The 27,917-nt window shown below is 45.3% G+C and overlaps 1 protein-coding gene across 1 annotated transcript in view; it reads left to right on the forward strand.

The window, feature by feature from the left end:
• COLEC12 (collectin subfamily member 12) overlaps positions 1-27,917 on the forward strand; it is a 567,105-nt gene that overhangs the window by 433,857 nt on the left and 105,331 nt on the right. Inside the window, exon 5 of the mRNA XM_086965616.1 lies at positions 2,856-3,902. Coding sequence (XP_086821742.1) covers positions 2,856-3,902 — 1,047 coding nt within the window. The remainder of the gene's footprint in view (positions 1-2,855; positions 3,903-27,917) is intronic.

The following is a 27,917-nucleotide window of genomic DNA, read 5'->3' on the forward strand; positions in this document are numbered from 1 at the left end:
AAATTTTTGAAAAGAAGCTCTGACTTTTGACAGGAGAAATAATAAATATAACTTAGACTAGATGAGTATGTGTCAATGCATAAGGAACAGATGACAATCTAAACATTTATGTTAAAGACAGTGCTCACTTTGGGGTTGACAGTATGAACTTTGGGCCCGATTCACAGAATGAACTTACTACTTTTGGCATTCACAAAATGCACTTACTACTTTTGGTATTCACAGAATGAACTTACTCATTTCGGTATTCACAGAAGTTAGGACTACTAACTTTAGGACTCCTAAATGCCTTCTGTGAATACCGAAAGTCTTAAAATTAGGATTTTTCTCAATTTAGTAGTAGTAAAGTTAGGACTACTAACTTTAGGATGCCTAAATGCCTTCTGTGAATACCGAAAGTCTTAAAATTAGGATTTTTCTCAATTTAGTAGTAGTAAAGTTAGGACTCCTAACTTTAGGACTCCTAAATGCCTTCTGTGAATACCGAAAGTCCTAAAATTACGATTTTCTCAATTTAGTAGTAGTAAAGTTAGGAGTCCTAACTTTACTACTACTAAATTGAGAAAAATCCTAATTTTAAGACTTTCGGTATTCACAGAAGGCATTTAGGAGTCCTAAAGTTAGTAGTCCTAACTTCTGTGAATACCGAAATGAGTAAGTGCATTCTGTGAATACCAAAAGTAGTAAGTTCATTCTGTGAATCGGGCCCTTGGATAACAGTAGACCTGAGTTATATACGGAATCCGTGGTGGAAAAATGAAAAAGCATCAGTGATTCACCCAGGTTAACAAATGTGGTAGTTAAGATTATAATCGTAACTACCACATTTGTTAACCTGAGTGAATCACTGATGCTTTTTCATTTTTCCACCACAGATTCCGAATATAATTGTTTGTGCAGAGAAACCCTTACCTCTTCTTTTTGAAACAATGGGGACGTTTAGGAACATTTATCCACACACATCCTCCATCTATTTTCTTGGAGTAAGATCCCTTTGTGATTGGGATGGTAAAATCATTGGAAAGTTGAGACTTTGAGAGTTTTCCTTTTCTTTCTGATGGTCTCCCCTATACCCAGCTCCTAACACACCAAAGTCCCAAACTGAGCCCTAAACATACTGTAGAAAATCTGCCACACTGTCTAGTTTCCCATGTTACTAAATGTAATCAGCTGAAGTAAATGTTCACAGATCCTAAATTATGAACCGAAACTACAATTTACTTATGTAAATGACTTTCTTTGTGCACAAAAGAGTAACATAGAAGCTCAAAAAATGTTGAGCCTTAATTTGGATGTGTGTCAGTTCCCATGCCACTTTGATGCTTAATTTACAAATGAAAATACCTTCAAGTAACTATATCAAGCTTCCCACCAGAGTAGCTATGGTACCCAACCCTGCCACATGATTTAGGGATGCCACACTTAGAAACCCCTTCTATCCTTCATTTCTACTGAATTGATTACATTTTCCTTTTTTTTATCAGACAGGTCATGTATTGTATCATCGTGAAGGAAAAAGACAGACAATAAATATTTTGGAAAGGAGACGGAACCTGTTTTAGATATACTTTTACCTACTGACACACACACAGTAACATTACTCCAAACATTCTTCGACTCTTTCTTGATCTGAGATTTAAATACCTCTTTTGAGTCAACCTCTTCAAGAAGATGGTAGCATTTTCCCAAATGCATCGGCCTCTTAAGATATACCCCAAATTACGTGAACACTTCCCAGTTCAGTCTTTTTGCTATTAAAACAGTAGCCGCTGACGAACAGTTAAAAACTCTACATATTGCAGATGTTCATTCTCTGGATCAATCCCCAATACAGTGACTTTGCCCCATCATGCCTTGGCCCTGAGAAGCAAAATCCTTGTGAAACTTTTTCCCGATAAAAATAGCAATTTAGGATAAAAATAAACAGCATGCTCCCAAGAGTCACTTACAAAATTGCACCTAGTTCATTGTGCATTGTGTGCCCATTACATCTTTTATAATCTTGTCGGGGTGTAATACAAGCAATACACACAGCAAACTGGATCCAATGAAGAGTATTTCCAGAGTGTATCATTGTGCATATCTTCTTCCAGTGAAAATCGGAATTCTTATATAGGCAACCCTCTAATATCTTCGTAATCAATTTCTTTTCAGAATAGAATACCCTGCATATCTGAGAAATGTAGCTTTTTTAAAATAGCTATTTGTTATTAGATTGATTTTGGTAAACCAATTTACCTCATTCTGTAAACTAGCTATGCACTTCGAGATATTTAAAAATACATCCTCACTATGCCATAACTTTATTATAGTTTCAAAAAGGGCTTAGCCTCCTCAAACCCTATAATATGACTAACATTTTTAGGATATTACATATTGCCACATTTTAGATCAAGCTACATAGATGCCTTCCATAATGAACAGGAACCTACTAATCTTTTAAAAATATAGGATTTTGAAATGTGAATAAGAATTCGTGCAAGAGCACTACTTTCCATGCCCATATGTTTCTCATCATCATCTTGGCTTCTCATCTAAATATTTGATCTAGGTTTCCTTTTAATGCAATATGAATCGTTTTTTTTGTGATTGAAACATGTTGTCAGTAATGTCAACAATCTGCACCTCAGTATAAAGCTGCGTAAAAATGTGCATTGTAATTAGCTCAACCAAATGAAAATATAAAACACAATAAATTGTCAATCTGAATTTGGGTCAGCCTTTAAATAGGTCCATGTTTGACCAAAGGATACTGTCTCATAAAGGTTAGGCTTGAGTTTTTTTGCCAGAAGAGAATTCTCTGCTTTTAATTGCCTTTTCCACCTCTAACAATTTTCTACCTCTGTTCTGTACAGATAACCAAGCAGGACAGGAAAGTGTGAGTACCAGTACAGAACTTTCCAGTTTCAGATCAGAAATTCTTGCCATTCGGCAGCAGCTTCGCGAAATCACTGAGAAAACTACCAGAAACAGAGATACAATTGAGAAAGTGCAGGAATCTGAGAATGTTCTCGACACCCAGCAGGGCCAAATGAAATCCTCTGTAGAAGGCAACACATTTATGATCAAAGATGTCAACCAGACCCTACAGCAATACACTGGCTATGTCAATGGCCTCCAGCAGGACACAGAGAATCTGCAGAAAGTTTTACAAACGCAAGTACAGTCTAGTAATGTGCTGATCATGAACCTAAACAGCCTAAATCTGACGCAGACGCAGCAGCGGAATCTCATTAGTACGCTGCAGCGATCTGTGGACGACACTAGCCAGGCCGTCCAACGAATCAAGAACGATTTTCAGGGCTTACAACAGTCTGTTCTTCAGGCGTTGAAAGACACCGAATGGCTAAAGGACAAAGTGCAGAATTTGCAAGCACTTTCAGAAAACAATTCTGCTCTGGCTAAAACCAACAATGAGACCCTTGAGGATTTGACTAGTCAGCTTAACTCTTTCGGGGGGCAGATGGACAACATCACCGGGATCACACAGAGTAATGAGCAGAGCCTTAAAGACCTGCAGGAATATCATAAAAACTATGAAAACAGAACTTCAGACAAGTTTAACGAGCTTGAGGAGAGCTTCCAGCACTTTGAGAACGACATTGTCAAAATCATCGGCAACATTAGTTACACTGCACACCATTTGAGGACGCTGACGAGCAACCTTAATGATGTCAGGACAACTTGCACAGATAGCTTGAGTCGGCACAACGACGAGCTGATATTTTTGAACGACTCACTTGCCAGTTTGCGTTTGGACTCTACTTCTCTGAGGATGCAGCAGGATGTGATGATGTCAAGGCTAGACAATGAATTAGCTAATTTATCCATGATCGTGGAGGAACTGAAGCTGGTCGACTCAGCGCATGGGCAGCTAATCAAGAATTTCACAATAATGCAAGGTGAGTCTCTGGTTGTAGCATGTGAATCAATCTTGTTTTTAATAGTCAGGGGAACCTTTAATGTAATATTTATATAGGATCTATGGTAATCCATGGTGCAGTAGCCAGGAGCGTAACACATAATAATAGTACCACCTGCAGAATCTGTTGAAGGGACCCAGAGTCTTCCATATCTCAAAGATATTAATTGCCCTTGGGCTTAACGGGGGCTCATCGGAGGACCAGGGGTGCCCTCAATGGTTTGGGGACCCCCTGCACTACATGGACTGCAGGGGCCTGCTTTACACCTCAAGCAAAACAACAAAAGAGAAATGCCAGTACTGATACTATAATTCACAAACTCCTTATCAACCAGAAAAAGATATACTTTAAGACTGGGAGGTGCTATTGAATAGCTACTTTATTCTGCAAAATATCTGAAAAGGTACAATAATTTAAACCTTAGTGGGTATAATCAACACCAAAGAAATTTTGTGACAAGAAAATGAAATAAAGGACACAGCACAAGATAACATGTCAATCAACCAGTCATAAATCAACCATATCACAGTCATACCACAAACATTCATACATTCATACTGGAGTACTTCAGACAGACTGGAGAATTGATACACCAGTGGGGGAAGTAATACGTCTGCTGTAAACTTGTAGACAATTCGACTCAAAATAATACACTCCTTTAGGTCAAAACAATCAATTATTTCTAAAAATTTACAAAAGTGAGTGTACAATTGTCAGGACTAGTGCAATCCAATTATAGCACTAGAACAACCAAAGGCAGACCAAAGGAGGGGGGCCTACGCTTTTCGAATCCCTAGTGGTCGGAGGGATTCTCCTCAGGGCCAGGTTATTCAGTTGGAATCTATCCAGGAAATCGAATTCATGAATAAACAAGCATTTGCAATGCAATAGGTCTCGCATTAGGAAAGTGTGAGCTATTTGTATTGTAAATGACAATTTTTTTTAAATATGTGTTGGCTTTGAAAATATATAAATTAATAGCATTTTTATTTACAAAGCCAATAGCTTACACTTTCCTAATGCGAGTCCTATTGGCTATGGCAATTGGTGTTGGTAGCAAGCAAGGGCAGTGCTATTGTGGTGCTGAGTGATGCTGTTGTGGTGCTGAGTGATGTGGTTGGGCTGAGTGATGTGGTGGTGTATTAGAGTGATGTGGTGATGTTCCAGAGTGATGTGGTGGTGTCCCAGAGTGATGTGGTGATGTCTCAGAGTGATGTGGTGATGTCTGTGAGTGATGTGGTGATGTCTGTCAGTGATGTGGTGATGTCTGTCAGTGATGTGGTGATGTCTGTGAGTGATGTGGTGATGTCTGTGAGTGATGTGGTGGTGTCTGTGAATGATGATGTGGTGGTGTGGTGGTGTCCCTGAGTGATGCCCCTGAGTAATGTGGTGGTGCTGTCCCAGAGTGATGTGGTGCTGTCCCAGAGTGATGTGGTGCTGTCCGAGAGTGATGGGGTGCTGTCCCAGAGTGATGTGCTGCTGTTCCAGAGTGATGTGGTGCTGTCCCAGAGTGATGTGGTGCTGTCCCAGAGTGAGGTGGTGGTGTCCCAGAGTGATGTGGTGGTGTCCCAGAGTGATGTGGTGGTGTCCCAGAGTGATGTGGTGGTGTCCCAGAGTGAAGTGGTGGTGTCCCAGAGTGATGTGGTGGTGTCCCAGAGTGATGTGGTGGTGTCCCAGAGTGATGTGGTGGTGTCCCAGAGTGATGTGGTGGTGTCCGAGAGTGATGTGGTGGTGTTCCAGAGTGATGTGGTGGTGTCCGAGAGTGATGTGGTGGTGTCCGAGAGTGATGTGGTGGTGTCCCAGAGTGATGTGGTGGTGTCCCAGAGTGATATGGTAGTGTCCTAGAGTGATATGGTGGTGTTGTGAGGTGTGCAGCAGTGTGAGGCGTGCAGCAGTGTGAGGCGTGCAGCAGTGTGAGTCGTGCAGTAGTGTGCAGCATGCAGCAGTGTGAGTAATACAGCAGTGTGCAGCATGCAGCAGTGTGCGGTCTGCAGTAGTGTGAGTCGTGCAGTAGTGTGCAGCATGCAGCAGTGTGAGTAATGCAGCAGTGTGCAGCATGCAACAGTGTGAGTAATGCAGCAGTGTGCAGTATGCAGCAGTGTGCAGTATGCAGCAGTGTGAGGCGTGCAGCAGTGTGAGGTGTGCAGCAGTGTGAGGCGTGCAGCAGTGTGAGTCGTGCAGTAGTGTGAGTAATACAGCAGTGTGCAGCATGCAGCAGTGTGCGGAGTGCAGTAGTGTGAGTCGTGCAGTAGTGTGCAGCATGCAGCAGTGTGAGTCATGCAGCAGTGTGCAGCATGCAGTAGTGTGAGTAATGCAGCAGTGTGCAGCATGCAGCAGTGTGCGGCGTGCAGCAGTGTGAGGCGTGCAGCAGTGTGAGGCGTGCAGCAGTGTGAGGTGTGCAGCAGTGTGAGGTGTGCAGCAGTGTGAGGCGTGCAGCAGGGTGGCGTGCAGCAGTGTGAGGCGTGCAGCAGTGTGAGGCGTGCCGCAGTGTGAGGCGTGCAGCAGTGTGCGGCGTGCAGCAGTGTGTAGCATGCAGGAGTGTGAAGCGTGCAGCAGTGTGAGGCGTGAGGTGAGAGGGTGTGTGATGGTGTGTGATGGTGTGTGAGGGTGAGAGGATGTATGAGGGTAAGTGAGGGTGTGTGAGGGGTTGTGAGGGTGAGAGGATGTGCGAGTGTGAGAGGGGGTGAGAGGGTGTGTGAGGGTGAGAGGGTGTGTGAGTGAGAGGGGGAGTGAGGGTGTGTGAGGGTGAGGGTGTGTGAGGGTGAGGGGGTGTGAGAGTGAGGGGGTGTGAGAGTGAGGGGGTGTGAGAGTGAGGGGATGTGAGGGTGAGGGTGTGTGGGTTCTGAGGGGGTGTGGCGGTGTGAGGGAGAGGGTGAGGGGTGTGATGGTGAGGGGGTGTGAGAGTGAGGGGGGGTGAGAGTGAAGGGGGGTGTGAGGGTGAGGGGGTGTGCGTTCTGAGGGTGTGTGGCGGTGTGAGGGGGTGAGGGGTGTGAGGGTGGGTGGGAGTGTGTGTGAGGGTGAGAGGGTGGGTGAGAGGGTGAACGAGGGTGAGGGGGTGTGTGAGGGTGAATGAGGGTGAGGGGTGGGTGAGGGTGAGTGAGGGGGTGAGGGTGAGCTAGGGTGAGAGTGTTGTGAGGGTGTGAGGGTGAGTGAGGGTGAGAGGGTGTGAGTGAGTGAGGGTGAGAGGGTTGTGAGGGTGAGGGGGGTGGGTGAGAGTGGGTGAGGGTGTGTGAGGGTGAGTGAGGGTGTGTGAGGGTGAGGGTCCGAAGTAAATGGTTGCATGGCAGACATCATTGTAGCTAGCAAGTCGATCTTGACATTTGTATACTCTCTACTCCGACCAAGGCTGGAATTAGTCACTAGTTACAGACCTGAAGACTGGATGTGCTCTCTCTGAACACACTGCAGCGGCAGAGCTGTGAACATCCCCCCGATCAGATCTGCACACAATTTGTCATAGATAGACAATAAGCACATTGCATGGAGAGCAAATGTTCCTTCTGCTGGACTACGAAGCAGTCTGTAAGACATAGACACACACTACATGCTCTACTGCACAACCTCATGAACACACTATAAAGTCCGCAAGAGCTAAAGATAGAGCTAGGCAAACCCAAAGCGCAGCATACATATATCTACGTAAATCTAAGATGAAGCAAAATTAAACACAGGCTCACGGTGCCCTCAAGCCACAGTCTAGCACACCATGACTGGGAATCCATCTCAGACGGAGCCATAATGAGCGAGTGGCCAACAGACCATGTAAATCCCAGTGGGGTACACGTGTTACTATGGTAATCCCTGAACTAAAGCCACAATAAACATGTGGTAAATTGAGACTATAAACAACAAGCTTTCGGCATTGCTGTGGGTTATTCCTTACGGAATGGAATAGGGGCGAGCCCTAAAAAGGGAAAAAGGATGGATGGATGAGCTGGTGAAAGAATGGGTTGATAAAAGCATATATGGATGAGTGGGTGCATGAAATCATGGATACATTTGTGAGGATGTGTGTATGAGTGGGTGAAAAGATGAATGGATGGATGAATGGGTGAAAGGATGAACACTGAGTGGGTGAAAGATGGATGGGTGGCTAGAAGGATGCATTTGTGGATGGGTGAAAGATGGATGGTTGGGTGGATAGAATAATGAATGAGTGAGAGGATGATTGAATAAGTGGGTGAAAGGATGGATAAATGGATGAGAGGATGGTGATATGAGTGGGTAAGAGGGTGGTTAGATGTGTGGGTGAGAGATGCTTTGCCCTGGATGGCCTGCGCGCGCTGTTGGCTTGTCGCAGGAAAGTGGTATTCTGTAATCAGACATTCCAGCGATAAGGAAGCCCGACTCTCGCTGAGAGATGCGTTTCACACATTTTCTTTAAAAACAGTTAAAACGCAGACGAACAGAAATGGTGACAGGAATAATTTGCTTTCAGTTTGACTGCAACTTGATATGAAGGCAGGAGGCAATGAATGCTCGGGTTCCGCATCAATGCTAAAACTCTGGCCCGGCTTCTGGTGGGGAAGGCAGGAAAGTGGCACGCGCTACGTGGGGAAAAGGCTAAGCACGAGGCGGAATCTTATTTTTTCCCGAGCGGAGCGGTGTTTACGACATTACTCTGGGCTTGACCTCGAGGCTGGCTCCCTCAGTCGCTCTCTCCGGAGCCGAGAACTCCTTCGGCCCGGTGTACAGGAGGGGAAGCGTTCGGCTCTCATTACCACGTACACGACATGGAGCGACTGTCCCCTTAATGAGGAGCGCCTTGCGAGGCCCGCCAGCCTAATTAGGGGAAGGAGCCCTCCACAAACAGCCGGCCACGCCGCACTGCACGCCCCCCTCCTCCCTGGGGCTGTCACCTGAGCAGATGAGAGGAGGCGCGCGGGGATGGGATTACAGCTGCCACCGGTGTAATTCCCACTGGCACACGGCGGCTTCGTGAGCCTGTTACATTCAGTCTGTCCACCGCCGTCGCCGCTCAGTCTGCGCACCATCTCCCGTCTCTTGGCGCCCCCAAAGCCGAAGGGATTAAGCGCTGCACGGGCGAAGACATAAACGAATAATGCACAAGCCCTCGCGCACAAACATACGTGCAAAGGCAGTACTACACACTTGCAAAGACACTCCTGCACAACACACATGGCATACACATATAAAACCCAGACCCCTACTTACAGAAACACAGACTTGCTGCATGCAGACACAAATACAACATACACACAAAATACTCATACACCGATTTAAATGCCTAATGCATACAACACACAAATGCTCATGGTGCGCATGAGAACAACATTGAAATGCACGCGCATGTAAGGATAAAACATAAACGATCAAACAAAATGCAAACATACACGCGACATCACACATACAAAACAGACATGTGCTAGCACAGATGTGCTCCATGCTCACGTTAGCACAAAACATGCAAACACACAAAGTACATATGCATGCAGAGACGCATGCAAACAGTCGTGCTTTAATGATACACGCACTGGCAATCAGACAAACGGAAGTACACACATCAACGCAAATACATTCGTATAGAAAGAAGCATGCATTCATCCCTAGGCACGCGCACTTGCATTTAAACACATTAGCATTCACCTACGCCCACACACACACACACACACACACACACACACAGGGACTCGCTCTTAAAACCCGTAGATACACAATACACCGCTTCTCTATAAGTCCCCTCTGCGCGCCCTAAACGCGAAGAGTCTGTGAAAATCATCTGTTCTGCCTGAGCGCTGACCCCAGTCACTCGGCTGTATCCTAACGCGGTTAATCCTCGAGCCCATCTCCTCATTAGCAGGGCTCCAGTGACAAGCGGGGGGAGGAGCCCCTCCCCTCAGCCCCCTCCCCCTATCGCCTTCCTGCCTGGCCTGCCAGCCAGCCCGTGAGGACAGCGGCGAGAGCTCAGCTGCAACAAATCACCAGGAAATCCGTGGCGCGCGAGGGCCGGACGTGACGGAGGAGCTGAGCTCCAAGGCCTGGGACTCGGCGGAATGTCAATGGCGTGTGTGAGAGATCGGGAATGCAAGCGGGAGCTGGGTGCATGTGGCGGGGAGGAGTTGTGTAATGGGCAAGGAGCCAGTGGGAGTCTGTGTTCGGACGGACTTCCAGGAAATCCCTGTTGTTTAATCCCCCGGTGCCTACCGAAAATGAATGTGTCCATGTGTAATGCCGCCACCACCGCGGGACGAGAGGAGCCTGAGAAACCCGGTGAGTGGGGGGGGGGGAGGGCGGGGGGTTGTGTGCGCGCGCGTAAGTCCGTGTGTGTGTGTGTGTGTGCCTGTGTGCGTGTGTGTGTCTGTGCATGCGTGTGTGTGTGCGCACGCTTGAGTGTGGCTGTGGCTGTGTGTGTACGCGCGCGATGGCCAGAAGGTGACTTGCGGTGAATGTTGAGAACAGGAGATGTGCACGGCGCCGGGCTGGGCGTGCTCGCCCACGAGGTGAAATCTCTGATGGAAAGCGCGTGCACATCCCCTGTCTCACATTCATCGGAACACGCCAACAAAAGATGTCTTCGCAGACAAAGCAGGCTTCGCCTGCTTTTTAGGTCTGCTCGACCTAAAAAGACCTTAATCCAAGGTATCAAGGTGTCCTGAATGGCAGGAGAATAATGGAGTCAAATGCAGCGGGACCAGGGGTCCCAAGGCTGAGTACTCCTGGGCAGATCGTCTCCTTTTGAATCCCAAAAGTATCAAAGTTATTTTCGCCACGGGCGCCTTACAAGTTTGAAGGGGTCCGTCCAGCCGCCTAATCCTTCGGCGTTGAATCCGGCGCTAGTCACTTCGGTTGTTCTAGTGCTATAATCGGATCGCACTAGTCCTGACAATTGTACACTCACTTTTGTAAATATTTAGAAATAATTGATTGTTTTGACCTAAAGGAGTGTATTATTTTGAGTCGAATTGTCTACAAGTTTACAGCAGACTTATTACTTCCCCCACTGGTGTATCAATTCTCCAGTCTGTGTTAAGTACTCCAGTATGAAGGTATGAATGTTTGTGGTATGACTGTGATATGGTTGATTTATGACTGGTTGATTGACATGTTATCTTGTGCTGTGTCCCTTATTTCATTTTCTTGTCACAAAATTTCTTTGGTGTTGACTATACCCACTAAAGTTTAAATTATTGTACCTTTTAAGATATTTTGCAGAATAAAGTAGCTATTCAATAGCACCTCCCAGTCTTGAAGTATATCTTTTTCTGGTTGATAAGGAGTTTGTGAATTATAGTATCAGTACTGGCATTTCTCTTTTGTTGTTTTGCTTATTAGGCTCAGCCTTACTGATTAGAGCCAGCCCTAGTTGTTTCTTGTTACACCTCAAGCAGCAGGTAGGAAGAGTGGCAGGTTGCTTCTTTTAAATGCATATGATTCTCTGAATATTTTTCAAATGGTATTGATATGCAGTGCGTTATGTTCTTATGGGCCATCAATTCAGATGTGTATTTTTTTTTATAAAAAAAGGATTATGCTGTGGACCTAGCAAAAGTTTAACTACAGCAGTGGAAACTCTAATTAAGACAGAGTATCTTAAACTAACAAAACTATTTTTAGGAATATTGCACGTTTGAAGTAACGCTATGTTGACGAAGAATGTGTTTATGTTGCGAAGACACTTTTGAAGGTGTTTTCCATCTGGTTAGAGTCTATATAGGCGGCAACAATGAAGAGCGTGATTGTCCTCTTTAGCCTTGCACACAATTGGGCTGAGGAACTAAACGAATTTTTGTGAAAATACACATGGGGCCAGATTTTCAAAAAATATACACAACGCTAGCTCTGGCACTGATTTCAGCTAGCGTGCATGACACACTCACCTTAGCACCATAGCTCTATGGTGTGTGCGTGAGTCTACCATAGGTTTTGTACTAGAAGGATATCCTTCCTGTACAAAATACCATGCCTAGACAAGTTTGAAAGCTTTTCCCACTTTGTATGTGTGCTGTGCAGTACAGCACACATGTAAAGTAGGAAAAGAAAGGAGAAATAAAAACATTTCTTCTGTTAGCGCCTCCTTTGAAATGGCGTTAACTTTTGGTGCTAAACCCTATCTGTAATTCTTTGTAGGTAGGGTTTTGCATCAAAAGGCATAAGTGGTAGCATGGAAATGCCCAAGCATTACTCATGTACGCCCCCTTGGCACTAAGTAGTGCAAAGCAGTGCTTTGCGCTGCTTGGCACTACTTTTAGGTTACTTTCCCCAAAAAACATTTTGTGCTGGTTAGCATCAATTTTGTGAGGCTAACCCAGGGCAAAATGTTTGAAAATATGTTCCTTAGTCTTCTGCGAAGTTGTGGAGAGTAAGGTGACATTAAAGGCTTTAGTCAAGTTTAGAGTTGAGTCGCATATTCGGTGCAGCATCAGTCCCCAGCCAACCCTTTTCCTCTTCCAGAAGGCACCTGCCCTTTCTTCCTCCTCTCTTTGATCTAGCTCACTATTTCCCTTACAACATTACAGCGCCCTCAAACCACTGCCAAACTCTTACCCCATCTTTTCCTAAATTTCCAATCTCGTGCGGGGCAGCAGCTTAGTTCTTTCGATGCATTCGGTCAATCCTCTCGGTCAATCCCCTCACTCTCAAGGTCACTGCATTCCCAGGTCTCTGTCCCGGTCAAGGCCTCCCACAGCTGTTGCAGCCTTTCTCAGCAGTAGCACCTTCCTCCTCCCTCTCTACCTTATTACAATCATTGTCCAAGACGTGCCTGAGGCACCACAATGATTAAAAGGGTCCTATGTCATTGTGTTGTCAATGAAGCGAGGGGGCGCTAAAGTTACAGTGTCCACCAAAAAAGAAATCCCCTTTAAGTGTTTCATTCTTCCAAAAGCTAGCTCGCTGTAAGTGCCAGAAGGTATTTAGGATTATAATTTAAAGTGTGAATGGAAAACCTCAGTAACCCCCCACACTTCTGGATCAAGGTGCCTTTTTAGGGCTCGCCTGGCGTTGCAGCGCGAAGCGCTGCCACCAGCGAGCCTTATTGTCGTTGTCTTCCCTCCCCAAGTGGCACAGACCGGTGCACGAGCAGACACCGGTCTGTGAACGCGCGGGCCGCAGGGAACGCCAACGTGCACGCTCACGGCGTCACACTCCTGCCCTCCCGCGTCTCTTCCAAGGCGCGCTCCAGGACGACTTGCGGTCTGCGTGCTCCAGCGTTTCTGTGGCCAATTTACCGCAGCATGGTACCAATGGGCTTGGGGGCTGCACGACTGTCTGCCAGCTTCTGAGGCTGTTTTCTGCGGCAGCACATGTGGAATCAGGACAGCGGGTCCATTTATGCTGGAGGTAGACGGCATGTGGTAAGTGAGGGCCAGGGGGATTTTTTTGCTTGTTTTTTATTGCAGATCTCGTCACGGCCGCACGGCTTTACTGCCACGCGGCCAATGCTTGTTTTTTTTTCCAGAGACGCGAGACTCATAGTTTACTCTCGCGGCTGCAGCGCCAGCTTGTACTTGTTTTCAATTCTTTGTCTGGTGTAGGAGATAACTTAGTTTTCACCTTGGCACGTTGTGATTCCCCCCCAAAAATGTTATCGGCCACACAAACTGTTGTATTTTATCACGCGGTATTTGCAGATAGTTTCCTATTCAGTTTGCACACATCGCATGCATATCAGCTGAACGAGCTTATCGCATTTGAGCATAATATCACCTCAGTTGGAAGCTTTGCACTACAAGCTCCCCAGTGGATATTTAGTAGTTATTGTGGAATCATTCAGACCTACTAACTCATGCTTCGATCTTCTGATTTACCGACCATGTCACATATCATTAGTTCACGAGCACAGGAGCACTTCTAATATGGCGACCTATTTGGTGTCGCATAGGCAGACTTTTGCACGCAACATTCCTCTTTCCGTTACTATTAGCTTTAAACGCCGGTTCTTCAGGCGTGCCAAGCTGGAAGAACACTCATCTCTTGTTTAGAGCAGACCGTTTGTTAACACATCGAAAATTAAAGCGGAGGTAAGAATGGCTTTCTTTATGAACAGACTATATTTCCTTTTGGCTGAACATGCCCTGAAGGTTATTGATGTATAGAGATTGTTGTCTGTTTTTTGGCAGTGATAGCAGCGTCTGTTCATCGTATACTTATCGGACACAAAGTATTTCATAGGTTTGCTTTTGAGAAAAAACAGGAGCAGAGGTATTTTATTTGAACATAAAGAATCACATTTGATTTAGCAGAGAGTGGCTTTCAAATTAAGGTTGAAGCTTACATTTACCGTTTTGCAGGTTGTGTAATAGAGCTGTCAAAGCATTTTCATACACTCGGTATCTTCATCAGTAAGTGGCCCTTTCCTGAATTTAGTGGGGAAATGCTTTGCGCTCACTGGATGCTTTCTACATTTCGCCTGTTGTCATGAGACACTTAAAATGGGTGCACTTGTTTTTCGTGAAAACAGTATCATGGTTTACAATTTCGTAATCTTTCGAGGTTGCCCAATACTTTCGTTCTTTTCTTTTCAAAACCACCTGTTTGCAGTTGGTAGAGGGAGTCCTATGTCAGCTTTCCTTTTACATAACAAGGACAGCTAAGTAAATGTGCACTTTTCAGCACTTTTGAAGTACAGTAATCACAATCAGGAGTGATCGATAATGTGAGACCGCCCTGAGTATTATTATACACTTAATAAGAGTATTTTCTAATTCTACAGTGGCCCCTGAAGAAGGGACATCGATTTTGAAATGCATTGGGCATGCATTATAAAGATAAGAGATCATATCAATTTGCAAAATAGGCCAATATTTATTGTATTATCATTTTTCTCTGAAGATTTCGATGTTGATGAGATCAATTTGTTTTGTCAAAGAGTAATGTAAAATAAAATGAAATAATTGTATAGTTGATACACTGAATATTCATAAATGAAAGAGACTGAGAATAATAAGATTGTTTTTTTATTGGTGGTTAAAAATATTTGATACATTCAATGCTGTGCAGTCAGGTTTTCAAGTGACCAGGTACACTTGCTACAGACATAATTAACACATGGGGTAGGCAGCCTCATTCCTGACTAGCACACTGAACTATGTAAAAACTAGGAATAAAATACACTAGCTACATATATAACGAAGTAAATGGGTGTGTGCAATACAACACAATTCATTTAACTGGGCTACCATGATCCCAAGGCTGTAGAACTTAGGAGCAAACGCTTATAAGGTCCCAAAGGCGAGACCTATTGGCTATGCCAATGCTTGTTGATTCTGCAACCAGTTACCCTCAGGAAATGTAATGCTCCACCGATAGGCATACCAATAAATGCCCAATATTTTTAACACATACTCAATGTATAGTAGTGTTTATAAATGGTTCAAAAATTAAATCTTACCTGCTTTTCTATTATAGGACAGTTGTGGGAATCGCATTTCCCCACTTATATTGATTATTCTTGCAGAATTACTCATATCGGTTTCATGCTTGTGTAGTAACAAAAGTGAATTTAACCAGTGGTGTTTGACACTCATGACTAGAACTGTGGTTGTGATTATATACTGACACATTGTTTATACTTTATGTTAAGTGCAAAACAGTAGGTATATGGATATTATTGTATGACTCACAATATTGATTCTAAAGGTTATTCAAGATATAGAATTTGGCAGATTAACGGAGTAAATGGAGTACAGGGCAGTACAAAACATAGCACTAACATATTGATTTTCCTGTGCTAAGTTCTACTCCTGAATCCAGCAAATAACTAGGGGTGGGTAGTAAAGTCCGCTCTTCCACCAGAGTTAGGGAATTTTGTCTACTCCACCTGGAGCACAGAGTTCCAGAAAAACTCCACCGACCACTGTCTGCAGAGTTGTTCTCATAAGTGGCTTACCAACGTTGGAGAGTGCAAGTGAGAAAATCAAGCACTAGGACGAGTTATAGTGTGATTTCACTCCAGAATTCACTTTATACCAAAATCAACCATTGCAAAGCCATTAGGCCTGACTTTAATGAGCTAACACATGCAAATACAGGTATTTCCAAATGTGCACGGACTATGGGCCTGCTTTAGATAGATGTTGGGGAAAAGGGTACTCCTAATTTACTGTCGGGCAGACCTTCAGTAGATAGAAGAGTAGACTGCCTCATCTGCGCTGCCTACATACACCTCTGAAGGCCCAACGGAGTAAGGGAAGTTGTAGGTTTGGCCACGTGGCCACCCATCCTATTTAGAATGGCTAACAAATGGCCAGTTTTCACTGTTCATCACCGTCAGGTAAAACCTGGTGGTAAGGGGCAGTGAAAACTGCAAAATGCCTCTCTCACCCTAGGAGAAAGCCCTCATTGGCGAGGGGGGCCTTGTTTTTTTTCTCAAGAAAAAAATACTGCTTTGGTATTTTATTTTTGAAAAAGAAAAGTTGAAAGTTTGACTGTTGGCTCTGTCATACTGACAGAGCTGTCCATCAAACTTTCAATGCATTTAGAGGAACCACCATGACAGCTCTTTCTGTAAATGCAAGAGATGTCCACTGGGCCGGCAGACATCTCTAAATTTAGCAGGCAGAGAACCATGCCCATGGCGGGAGTAAAGTACTCTGCCATGGAGTCGGCACTAACACCATCCGCCAAAATGTAAATCAGCCCCGATTTCTGCTCTATTTGTGAAATTTCTTCTTTCTGTACCTTCTTTGTCTGTGCCCAATTTTTTGCTCCCCAAATTTTGAAGTAGACCGACTTCCAAAAGCACGCCTCACCATCATCCTCTTCAAGAGCTGTTAACCATGTTTCCAAGACCTTCTTTACTCTGTTTGCCCTGTTTCTAAACCTCCTTTGAAATTCCCAACGGTACTCTTTGCTACATGTGTTGTGTTTGACATTTCTATACATTTTCAGTATTTGCAGTGTCTGAAATATGGTAGGGACATGCTTATCAATGTTCTACTGGTTTTCCAAATTTTCTTGGTCTATTCTGCCCGGAGAAGGATGTATAATGGTACAACGCGATCAAAATGATAGCGGTACATCACAACGCATCTTTAACAACGCAAGTCATTACCACCACTTGCGCTGTAGGGTTCTGGATTTAGGAATAGTAAGATTTTCTATTCCAACTCCAGCCTACGTACAGTAGGGAAGGTGTTGGAATAGTAAATCTACTATTCCTTAGTCTAGAGCGCACTCCAGCGCAAGTTGTGGTAACGACTTGCGTTGTAAAAGACACGTCGTAATGGCACCGCGGTGTTTTGACCGCTTTGTGCCGTCTGCTCACCCCCGGGCTTGCTCATGAGCAAGTTTCGGTCCCTCAAAGTGTTGTCCTCCATGGTTTGAATTAGCTGCATGTGTTTGCAAAGATGTCTACTCGTCGATTTAATCGCCATCCACCTCTAGACTAACACTAATGACATTTCTATTCTGCCTGCTTTCTGTTGCAGATTGCTAAGGACTCAAAGGCCAGGTGCCACGTTACAGAGCAGATGCAATGATAAGTTCTGTGCTGTGTCACACCCTTCACTGAGTGCGCAAAGCGCAGGCAGGGTCATTGTACCACATTATTTTTTTTTATTTCAAGTGAATTTATTGAGAAAGAGTTTTATATACAAGGTACAGTATACAGGAGTACAGAATAGGTCGCCCGAGGGGGGAAAAAGCTTGACAACATTATATGCCGGTTGGGTTACATACGGCCTTTTATGAGAGCATGCGTGCTACATTCGTATACTCGGTTTGTGGCGTTATCAGCGGCCTGTGTATGTACCCCCAGGTGACGGGGAAAGGAAAGTGGGAAAAAGAGAAAGTGAGAAAGCGGGAGGAACACATTGTTCGATTTTCGATGGAGTTGGCCAGGCTTTCCGCCTGCGATGCGTGTGGGTGTGTTATCCCCCTTGGATGACAGCCTAGGGGGGCTTGTGTGAGGACAGGTAGTTGTCTAGGGAGAGCCCCATTTCGCCTTTTGTGCAGGTTTTTGTTGTGTGGTTTGAGGTTATGGTGTCCTCCACCCGCAGGAAGGTGATCCAGTTGAACCAAACCCTGAAGGATGCTTTTCCCGTGTCCTTCCAGTTATTTAGGACCGTCTTAACCGCTGCTGTGAGTAGGAGGTCAATCAGCTCTCTGTCCTCTTTGGATTGGATTGATGGTGCCATGAAGGCCGTGGCCAACCCGTGGAAGTCTAGCTGTATTGAGAGATCTAGGGCCCGATGTAGGTCACCAAATACCGGTCGGTAACGGCCGAATTCGGCCGTTACCGACCGGTATTTGGTGATTGAGCTGTAGGGGCCATTATTTTACAGAATCAGTAAATTTACAGATTCTGCAAAATACCGAATCGGTAATTTTACCGATTCGTTAAATCCCAGATGTAGGTAGCACTGTTTACAGTGCTACAGGCCTTCAGAATTCGGTATTTTATCACCCAATACAATTGGGTGGTAAAATACCAAATTCAGGTGTACATGCACATCTGTGCATGTACACCTGTGCCATGTGACACACAGACACGCCCTTAGGGCATGTATGTGTGCCACATGGCACACAAGCCTGGTATTGGGGTGCTACAGGGTGTCAAAGTGACACCCCGTTCACCCTTGCAGGATTCGGTATTTACTGATTCGGTAAATACCGAATCGGTAGTTCCCATTGATTCCTATGGGCTTCAAGGCCCATAGGAATCAATAGGAAATACCGATTCGGTAAATACCGAATCTTACAGATTCTGTAATTCTAAAATAAGAATTACCTACATCTGCCCCCTTCCTATTTACCTACTCTTAAATACCGAATCGGTATGATTCGGTATTTAAGAGTTGGTAAAGAGGAATTACCTGCATCGGGCTCCTAGAGCATTGTTTATAAAGTCGCTTATTCTGTTCCAGAATCGTTTGACCTTAGGGCAGTGGAAGATTAGGTGTGCCAGGTCCCCTTTTTGTTTGTTACAATTCCAACACTCCTCACTGCCTCGTATCCCTATTGTCGCTAGGCGGGAAGGGGTCCAGTATGTCTTGTGTAGTAGCCAGAATTTAGTTTGTGCTAGAGTGGTGGTGACTTTGTTGTGTGATGCGGACGTCCAGAGGTTAGACTTTTCCCTCCCGGTGAGACGCCTCTGGAGGAGTGACTCCCAGTATTCTAAAGTTTTGTTATTGAGTTTGGATGTTCCTGGGCTTAGGAGCTTGTAGAGGTGAGACGTCTGGTGACCTACCTTATTTAGGTTCGCTGCATATTGTAGGATGGGGGGGGGTCGCTTTGTTAAGTTCTGCTCTTGTGATTGCCACCTTTATTTTGAGGAAATTGTAGAGCTCAATGTCGTTTAGTTTGTGTCTGTGTTTTATGGTGTCGAAGGTGATGTGTGTCTTGGTTGCTTAGTTGGTTGGGGGTGGAGATGACATGTTTGTACCAGTATACCATGTTAAGCGTTTTCTCGCTGTACTTTATTTTAGGCTTAAACCATATCGATTCCCACCTAATGTTCTTAATGCTAGCGTCCATTTTCTTGTCTACTTTGAGGAGGGCGTTCCTGGTATTCTTAAGTATGGGATTGTTAGCAATTTCGGGGTGTTTGCTCGCTGTAAGTAGGGCTAAGGGATCAAGGCCATTTAAGATTCTTTTCTCTAGTGAGAACTATGCTGGTGTGTAGTCTTGTTTTGGGACTAGCCAGTAAATCCCCTGTTTGGCTATACATGCTGTTTGGAATGTCTTAAAATTTGTTACGTTTAGCCCACCCAGGCTCTTGTTTAGCCTAAGTTTTTGTAGGCTGATTCTGGGTCTCTTGTCTCTCCATAGGAATTTGTTTATTATTTTGTCTAGGCGTTTGTGAAAGTCCTCTGTGTTGATCAGTGGGAGCCTGTTGAGCATGTAGTTAACCATAGGTGTTAGCATCATTTTGATTGTTTCCACTCTGCCCCACCAGTTCATAAATCTAGGTGACCACGTCTCTAGTCTCCCTTTCAGTTTGTTCAGTAGTATCGTTTCATTGTGGTCTAGCGTGGTCTTGAGATCCCCCCCCCGCGAAGTGTAGGCCAAGGTATTTCAAGAATTTCTTATGCCAAGCCAGCCCTGAGTTTCCTAGCACATCCCTGGTTGTGTGTATGTTCAGCGGCTTGCATTCCGATTTATCTTTGTTGAGTTTGTATCCTGAGGCCTGTGCGTACTCCTCTTTGGTGAACATAAGCGCGGCTATTGACAGGCCTGGATTTTCAGTGGTAATGAGGATGTCATCCGCGTATGCCGCTAGTTTAACTGTGTCGTCCCCGATTGGGATTCCCCTTATGCCCTTATGTCTTTGTTATTTCTAATCATGGCTAGGAGTGGCTCCAGGGCTAGTAGGAAGAGGGCTGGAGAGAGTGGGCAGCCTTGCCTTATGCCCCTTTCTAGGGTGAGTGGCTCAGATGTTCCACCGTTCACTACCACGCAGGCTTTTGGCTCGTTGTAGAGTGCTAGCACCATCCTTCTGAAGTTAGTCCCTAGACCGAATTTTAGCATGCAGCGATCTAGGAAAGGCCATGACACTCTGTCGAAGGCTTTTTCTGCGTCAAGGGCGATCATGACTGCTGCATTGTTGCTGGTGGAGGCATGGTTTATTAGGTGGGATAGGAGTCTAGTGTTATTGTGGGACATCCTATTTTTGAGGTAGCCTACTTGTTTAGTCTTGTCGCTAAAATCTTCGCATAGATCTTGCAATCCACGTTGATTAGGGAGATTGGCCCGTAGTTCTTGGGGTGTTGTGGGTCTTTACCTTCCTTCGGGATCACTATAATATTGGCTTCCGCCATTGTGGGTGTCATTCTCCCTTTTTGGATGCAGTTTGTGAACACTTCTACCATTGTTGGTCTAATTAAGGGTAGGAATTGCTTGTAGAATCTCGCTGTATATCCATCTGGGCCTGGGGCTTTGTTGTCCTTAAGGCTCGCTACTGCCTTTTCTATTTCGTCGCCCGTGATGTCTAGTTCTAGTGTTCCTCTCTGTATCTCTGTGAGTGCGGGCAGGGGGATCTTATCTAGGAGCTTGGCTCCGCCATCTTCGTTGAGGTTCTGGTCCTCCCTGTATAGCTCTCCATAGAATTCTTTGAAAACCCTGAGGATCTCTTTGTTTGCGGTTTGTGATTTGTTTTTAGACTCTGTGACAGCGGCTACTGCATGCTGCCTTTGCTTGTTTTTTAGATAGGAGGCACGTGCTTTCCCAGCTCTATTAGCAGTGCACAGATTGAGGGCCTTGTATTTGTTCAGCCAGGTTCCTGCTCTCTCGCTCAGGATTTTGTTCAGCTCGTTTTTCTTTTTTGTTAGTGTTGTGAGAGTGTTCCTGTCTTCTAAGTTTGCTATGTGGCCTGTCTCCAGGTCTTTTATCTCTTTCTCGAGTTCTGTGATCTTCTTGTTTCTCTCTCTATTCATTCTTCCTTTGATGGAGAGTAGTTTCCCCTTGATGGTGCCTTTCAAGGCATCCCAGAGGATGCCCCTATCAGTGTCTGGGTTGTCGTTATGTTCTAGGTAGTCTCGTATGGAGTCCTCTATCTCTGCTGTAATGGTCCTGTTTCTGAGGAGGTCATCATTGAGCCTCCATCTGCGCGTAATTTGTTCGTTGTGCCTCCCTGACAGTGTTAGGCTGATCTGTGAGTGTTCCGAGATTGACCTTGGTGCTATTTCTGTTTGATCTATGAGGTGAGTGTGTGATTCCGAGATTAGAATGTAGTCGATCCGGCTGTAGGAGTGGTGGGGATGGGAGTAGAAAGTGTAGTCTCTGGCGTCTGGGTTTTGGAGTCTCCATGGGTCCCTAAGTCGGAGCTTGGCGCACAAGTTTTTAAGAATATTTTCCCCCTGCGAGCTGTGGCTAGGCCTTTGTGGGTGTCTATCTGTCGCCTGGTCTAGGACTTGGTTTAGGTCTCCCGCGACTATTAGGAGATCGTCTTGTGGAAGTTTGCTCAGTTTGTCTTCAACCTTTGTCCAAAAAGCCCTGTCCTCTGTGTTTGGCCCTTAGATGTTTGCTATGTGTGTTGTCTCCTCCCCCCTGGTCAGGCTGGTTATTAGGACTCTCCCTTCTTCATCGGCGTAGGAGTCTAGCAGTGTTAGTTTGGCCTTTTTGTTTATCAGTGTGATAACCCCTCTCTTTTTGTGGCAAGCTGGTGAGCCTATTGATTGGTCTATCCAGTTTGCTTTGAGCCGCTTTGCGTCATCGGCAGATAGTTTAGTCTCCTGGAGGACACACACGTCGCTTTTTAGCTTGGCTAGGTACTCTATGACCTTCCTTCTTTTGACCGGGTGGTTGAGTCCTTTAACATTGAAGGAGACTACTTTGATATTGGCTAGGAGCTGACCTTGTTGGGTGTGTGTCATCCTATGTGTTGCGTGTCGCGCTTAGTTTGTGTTACTCTGTGTGTGTTGGTTTGTATTAGTGCAAGGTTGCATGTCCTTTTTGTCCTTACTGTGCCCCCTTCTTTGTGGCGGTGTGGCCTGTCCATGCTGTTTGTTGGTTGTTTGTGTTCACCCCCAAGTATTGGGTAGGTGATGAAGAGAAGGAAAGTGAAAAATAGATTAGTAGATGTAGGAAGCCCATATAGCTGTACCCGGTGTCCCCTCCTCCCCCCTAGCCCCCATCCCACGCTTCCCCCTCCCCCGCTGCTGGCTGAGTGGGTGTTCGACAGCAAAGTTCCCTGCCCCATTTCCTACAAGGCACAGTGTTGAGTTCTTCCCAAGTTCTGTCGTGACGCGCCCTGTAAACAAATCGGCATAACATAAAGGATATATGTGAGACTTCCTCAGTTCTCCTTTGTGTGCACGTCCGGTTCCTCGCATCTAGCGGTAGTTACGTTGTGAGGTAGATCTGTTGTGAGGTAGCTTGGTTGGCTATGTATAAACCTAGCGCAGATGCGTCAAGAGGTAGAAGGAATGAGGTAGATCGGTAGAGAGGTAGCACTGTTCGTTAGGGTCCTGAGTCTGGTAGACGCTTCCTTTAGCCTTCACTCCGACTTCTCTGCATTATCTGGTGATGCGCTTCTTTTTGCCGCTCCTAGGTTCTGGGCCTCCATGTCCTCTGTTGGCGGGCCTTGGATGTACTTCCTTAGGTCGTTTGGGTCGTCGAAAGTCAGTGTTCTCCATTTGTGAGAGATTTTGAATCTCGCTGGGCCCGCGAAGCTGAAGGTGATGTTGTTTCTGCGTAGCGTGTCTCTCAGTGATAGGAAACCCTTCCTGGTTTCCACTGTTTGTCTCGAGAAGTCCTGCGTGAGGATTATTTTGTTGCTTTCCCATCTCAGGTTCGGGTTTTTCCGAGCAAAAGTGAAGATCGCCTCTGTATGGTTTGATCTCCGCGGACTGCATATTATTGGCCGTGGTCCTTTGCCCTGCGGTGGTTTCAAAGCCGGCACTCTGTAGGCCTTGTCTATTTCAAATTGTCTATCGAATTTGAGGCCAGTTAGTTGCGGTATTATTTCTTCAAGCAGGGTTGTACAGGCGCCGACTTTGTCCTCTGCGCCCTCAGGGATCCCAAGGATGCGGATGTTTCCTATCCTTGCTCGATCGTCCTGCTCTGCCAGCTGTTTTTGGAGGACTTTTGTGATCTTGGTGTTCTCTGCTAGCGATTTGTTGCTTTTTAGCGTTACGTCCTCAATGTCGCTGATGCGTTTTTCTGCTGCCTCTATCCTGGTGTTCGTGTTGTGTAGGTTGGCTCTTATTGCTGCTAGTTCAAGCTGCATGTTGTCGATGGTTACTTTGTTGACTTGGCCACCTCGTTGCCTTCATTCACCCTCTTTAGGATCATGTCCAGGGTTGTTTCGTTCCTTTGTTTCAGGGGTGATTCTGGTGTGTCTTTCCTGTGCTTTTTGGTGTCATTGAAGGGTTCCCCTCCTGTCCCGCCATAGTGTCTAGGCCTCTTCTTGATTGGAAACAGCCTAGTCTGCCCTCCTTTCGGAGCGAGGTTAGGGCCTTGTTTGGTTCACCTCTTGGTGTTGAGATTGTGTGGTGGGTTCTATACCTGCTGGGTTCTCTGATACTCCTCGTCCTCGTCTTTGCTTTTGTACCTGCCAGCTCCTCAAAAGTGGCGCACCTTCTTGTGTGTTGTGATGCACCGTGGCTACCTGCTTCTTATTGTCTCTTATTGACCCCTTCCTTCTTCGTCCCCTCTCTTAATATTCTTGATGTTCTGGTATGTTCTGATCTCCCCACCTTACGGCGTAGTATGTTATGCGTTCTCGTTTCTGAGGGGAGGTCTGGGCTCTATTGCGCTTTGTTTAGCCCGTTTTCGGATGATGCATGGGCTGTGGTTGGGCCGTGTCCGTTGCAGGAGCTTGTGGTCGTGGGTGCTCAATTTTCGTGGGGGGCTTCCGTAGCCTTGTTGATCGTTTTAAGGCCAGTGCGTTGTTTCCTCTTTTTCGTTTGAAGAGGAGGTGTGAGATCGCAAGATGGCCGCCCCCGGCGCTGCTTTCGGTTTTATTTTCTCACCCTGTGCTCACCCGGTTTCCCGTTATGGCTTGCGCTCTCCCGGCTGTCTCTGTGGGTCCTGCAGGGCTCCGGAGGTTTTGCCTTGCTCAGCGCTTTCTCCGGCGGGAGGGGGGGGGGGGGGGGTCCGCCCCCTATGCTTTGTGGTTGAGGGGGAGCAGAGCCATATAGGTGCGGCTGTTGCAGGTAAGATGGCGGCGCCCATGGTTCGTTTCTAGTTTCGCTTTCGCCTTTCATCGGATTTTCACAGTCTGTGTGCCCGGCGTTCTTTTGTGTCGCCTGTTCTTTCTTTGTGGGTTGCGCTGGGCAGTATGCGTGGCTGTGGTGGCGGGAGGGTGCTGGCTGGGTCTTGTGGGTTGCGGGTCGCTCGCGGGGCCACTATCAGCACTCGCCTCCTCCACCTCCCGTCTACTCGATCGCCATCTTGGTTGGGCTGCGTCTTCCCAAACTTCGGGAGAGGAGAACGGCCCGTACTTCGTCTTCTTTTGCCTATGAGGGCTCTTGGTGGGCTCTTCTTGTTCCCCAGGTCTTCCGAAGTTGGTGGCTGTTCTTTGTTCTTGGATCGAACTCGTTTGGCTGAGCTTAATTCGCCGCTATGTGCCTCGGGGCTATGGAGGCAACGGACCTAGGCACCCGTCCGTATTACCGTCCAAGCCACGCCCCCATTGTACCACATTATGAAGAAAAGATTTAGTGTCCCAGTGCAGGAGCAAAGTCGCGCCTACACTGGAACAGTGCAGCATTGGTAGAAAGGTAAACTGATGGTTTGACATTTCCATTCCATCTCCCAATCCTGAGGGTTCGGCACTCATTTGAGATGGAGGCTAGGATCCCCTGCAAACTGGTACAGGGAAAGAGTGAACCCGCCTGTATTGGAATGGCAGGAAAAATCACAAGACCTCCATCCCAAGGGGGTACGCTAGTTGTGCACCACCTCTTTGTAGCAGCATCCCATGCAAGTCAGGAAACGTCCCATTGGGATCACACCAGCGCTGACAGCCTATATGCACACCCATTTCATTAAGTATAGGCACTGAAAATATTTACTTCTGAAATCAAGTGAGAAAAAGTCAGTTCAGGCAGCAAAGAATTCAATATTCCCCAAATCAACAAATAAACCACCCGCAAAGGTATGTAGTCAAACCTTTGATACTAGGAGGCTTCTAACTAAATCACTGCAGGCTAAATAAACAAAGGAACCCGTTTTGCTACAGGATGACTATATATTGTTATAGTGCACAACTTGTCTATAATGTATTTATCTGAAGATTCAAGTAAGCCAGCTCAGCTCAAGGAGTGGTAATATGATGAGCTGAAATGGGATAATTTGACTCAACATTAACACTGTTATGTTTTACACTTGTACACTATTTGAATGAAGTCTCTCTGATAGCATAGTTGGTGAGAGGCTGTACATCAAGGGTATTCTAACTGTTTTGACAAACTAACATAGATTGAAGAAACAAGATTGAAAGTGGGCACCCAACATGTCAAATTAGACTCTGATACATTGACTTGTCAAAAACCATTTAGTTGATAAGAGATCAATAACGCTCCACAACAATTTCAGGACAGGGTCAATCCATTAATCGTCAACTTAATCGTCAACTGCCTAAATGAAGATTGAATCCTTTCTATGTTCCACAAACTCAAACAAGTTCTCTGATTAACTACAGATGCCCCACCAGCACTACAGGCCTGCACTATCCCCTTATGATGTCTCTGAACAACTGCAGATGGTCCCACACAGGCTAATTAATTGAGCTCTGACCATATCAAAATAATATTACATTGTCACCTTTGCCATTTTAAGAGGCAAGAAGCACAGTTACATTAATGTTATTCTGCATGTCCTCAAGACAGCAGATCACTGACACAAGATTGAGATAAACAATATGACGCAAATATCATGTCAAAAATATCATTTACCAAAATATCGTGACCCTATAGTAAGTACAAAAAGATCGAGTTTTTAATATAGATTTTAAAGTAGTGAATCTTAAATATTTTAATGTATGCATTTAATATAATGTAAATTTAATATAAATTAAATACATTCCACTAATATGTATCGATAACAAAATATAAACAATTCAATAACAAAAGTATTGTAACTAATTTAAACAGTAACTAAACTCCAAAAACACATTTACGAAAAATACTATAAAGAGTACGGAAAGCTTTGGACTTCGTACGAGTTAAATTTAATATTCCCTCAACAGTCTATACAACAGTAGTGAATGCGTTAGACTTTGGAGGGGTAATATTTAGTATTTCCAATCCAGGCTGTGCTACAGTAGGGAAAGTGTTGTACTGCGGAGAGGTTACATTTACTAATCCCACTCCAGTCTGTGCAACAACAGGGAAAAGGTTGGACTTCAGAGGGGTTAAATTTACTATTCCAACTCCAGTCCATGCAACAATAGGAAAGGCGTTAGACTTTGGACGGGTATGATTTATTATTGCCACTCTTGTCTGTGCAACACTTGTAAAAACAATGTACTACAGAGGCATAACATTTACTGTTCCCACTCCAGTCTGGAGCTCTGGTTGTCAGACTGGTATCCCATGGAATTTCGGCCCTACCCTAATTCCAAAACTACTTGTAAAGAACCTGCGTATCAAGCTTGATCAAACCCTTTCTATGAAAGACCATGTTAGCACTATTTGTGGTACGTGCTCTGCCACTATGCGTCTGATAAAAAAAAGTTTACCCTGGCTTCCTTCAACTTTCAGAAAGACCTTGGCACAGGCACTAATCACCAGACACCTCAACTATGGAAATGCCCTGCTAGTGGCTACTAAGGACACCCTGTTGTCTAAAGTGCAGGTAGTGCAGGCTACTGCAGCATGACTGATATGCAAACTTCCCTCAGGATCTTCTTCCTCGCCTATCCTAAAAGCCTTACATTGGTTGCGTATCAGAAAACGTATTATTTCCAAACTTTGCTGCCTGACCCATAAAGTACTAAGGTACTCACTACCCACCTACCTACATTCCAAACTTCTCCACTACCAACCCATTAGATTGTAGTCCACAAACAAAGCATTTTTAATGATCCTGTGCATTTGCGCTGCAGATTTGTGGGTCAATCTTTTTCTTGCCTTGCTCCATTGCGCTGGAACAAACTCCCCCTGTACATTCACACCTGACCTCCCCAAGTTTAAAAAACTCCTAAAAACCTAGTTGTTTTGATTCCACTCTGAAGCCGTCTAATAGCAAGCACCGAGATACTCCTCCGGGAGAGAGTCGCTGACCTATACAAGAGTCTATCACATAACATAACAATCCTGACCAAATCTGCCTTCCTCCCAACTGAGAAGAATATTCTGACTCTGTAATACCAAGGACTCAATCATCCTGGATGAGAAGTTGGGACCAGTAGCCCAGAGAAAATAAGCATAGGTTCATGCAGAATTTGCACAGTTGAGACTAGACCTACCAACTCAATTGAAGAAAAGAGCACCTACTGTCCTTATAATTAAATCCATTAACAATAGCTTTGCAGGCAGTCCGATATACAGTAAGTAGTAACCAACGCCATTCCCAAGTGGATGAGGCCCAATTGATAAACTAGAATAGAGACTAATGTAATGAAAATCCGTAGAATGGAATTAAATTGTA

This window comes from Lissotriton vulgaris, chromosome 4_1, assembly GCF_964263255.1.
Source record: "Lissotriton vulgaris chromosome 4_1, aLisVul1.2, whole genome shotgun sequence".
NCBI classification, from domain to species: Eukaryota; Metazoa; Chordata; class Amphibia; order Caudata; family Salamandridae; genus Lissotriton; species Lissotriton vulgaris.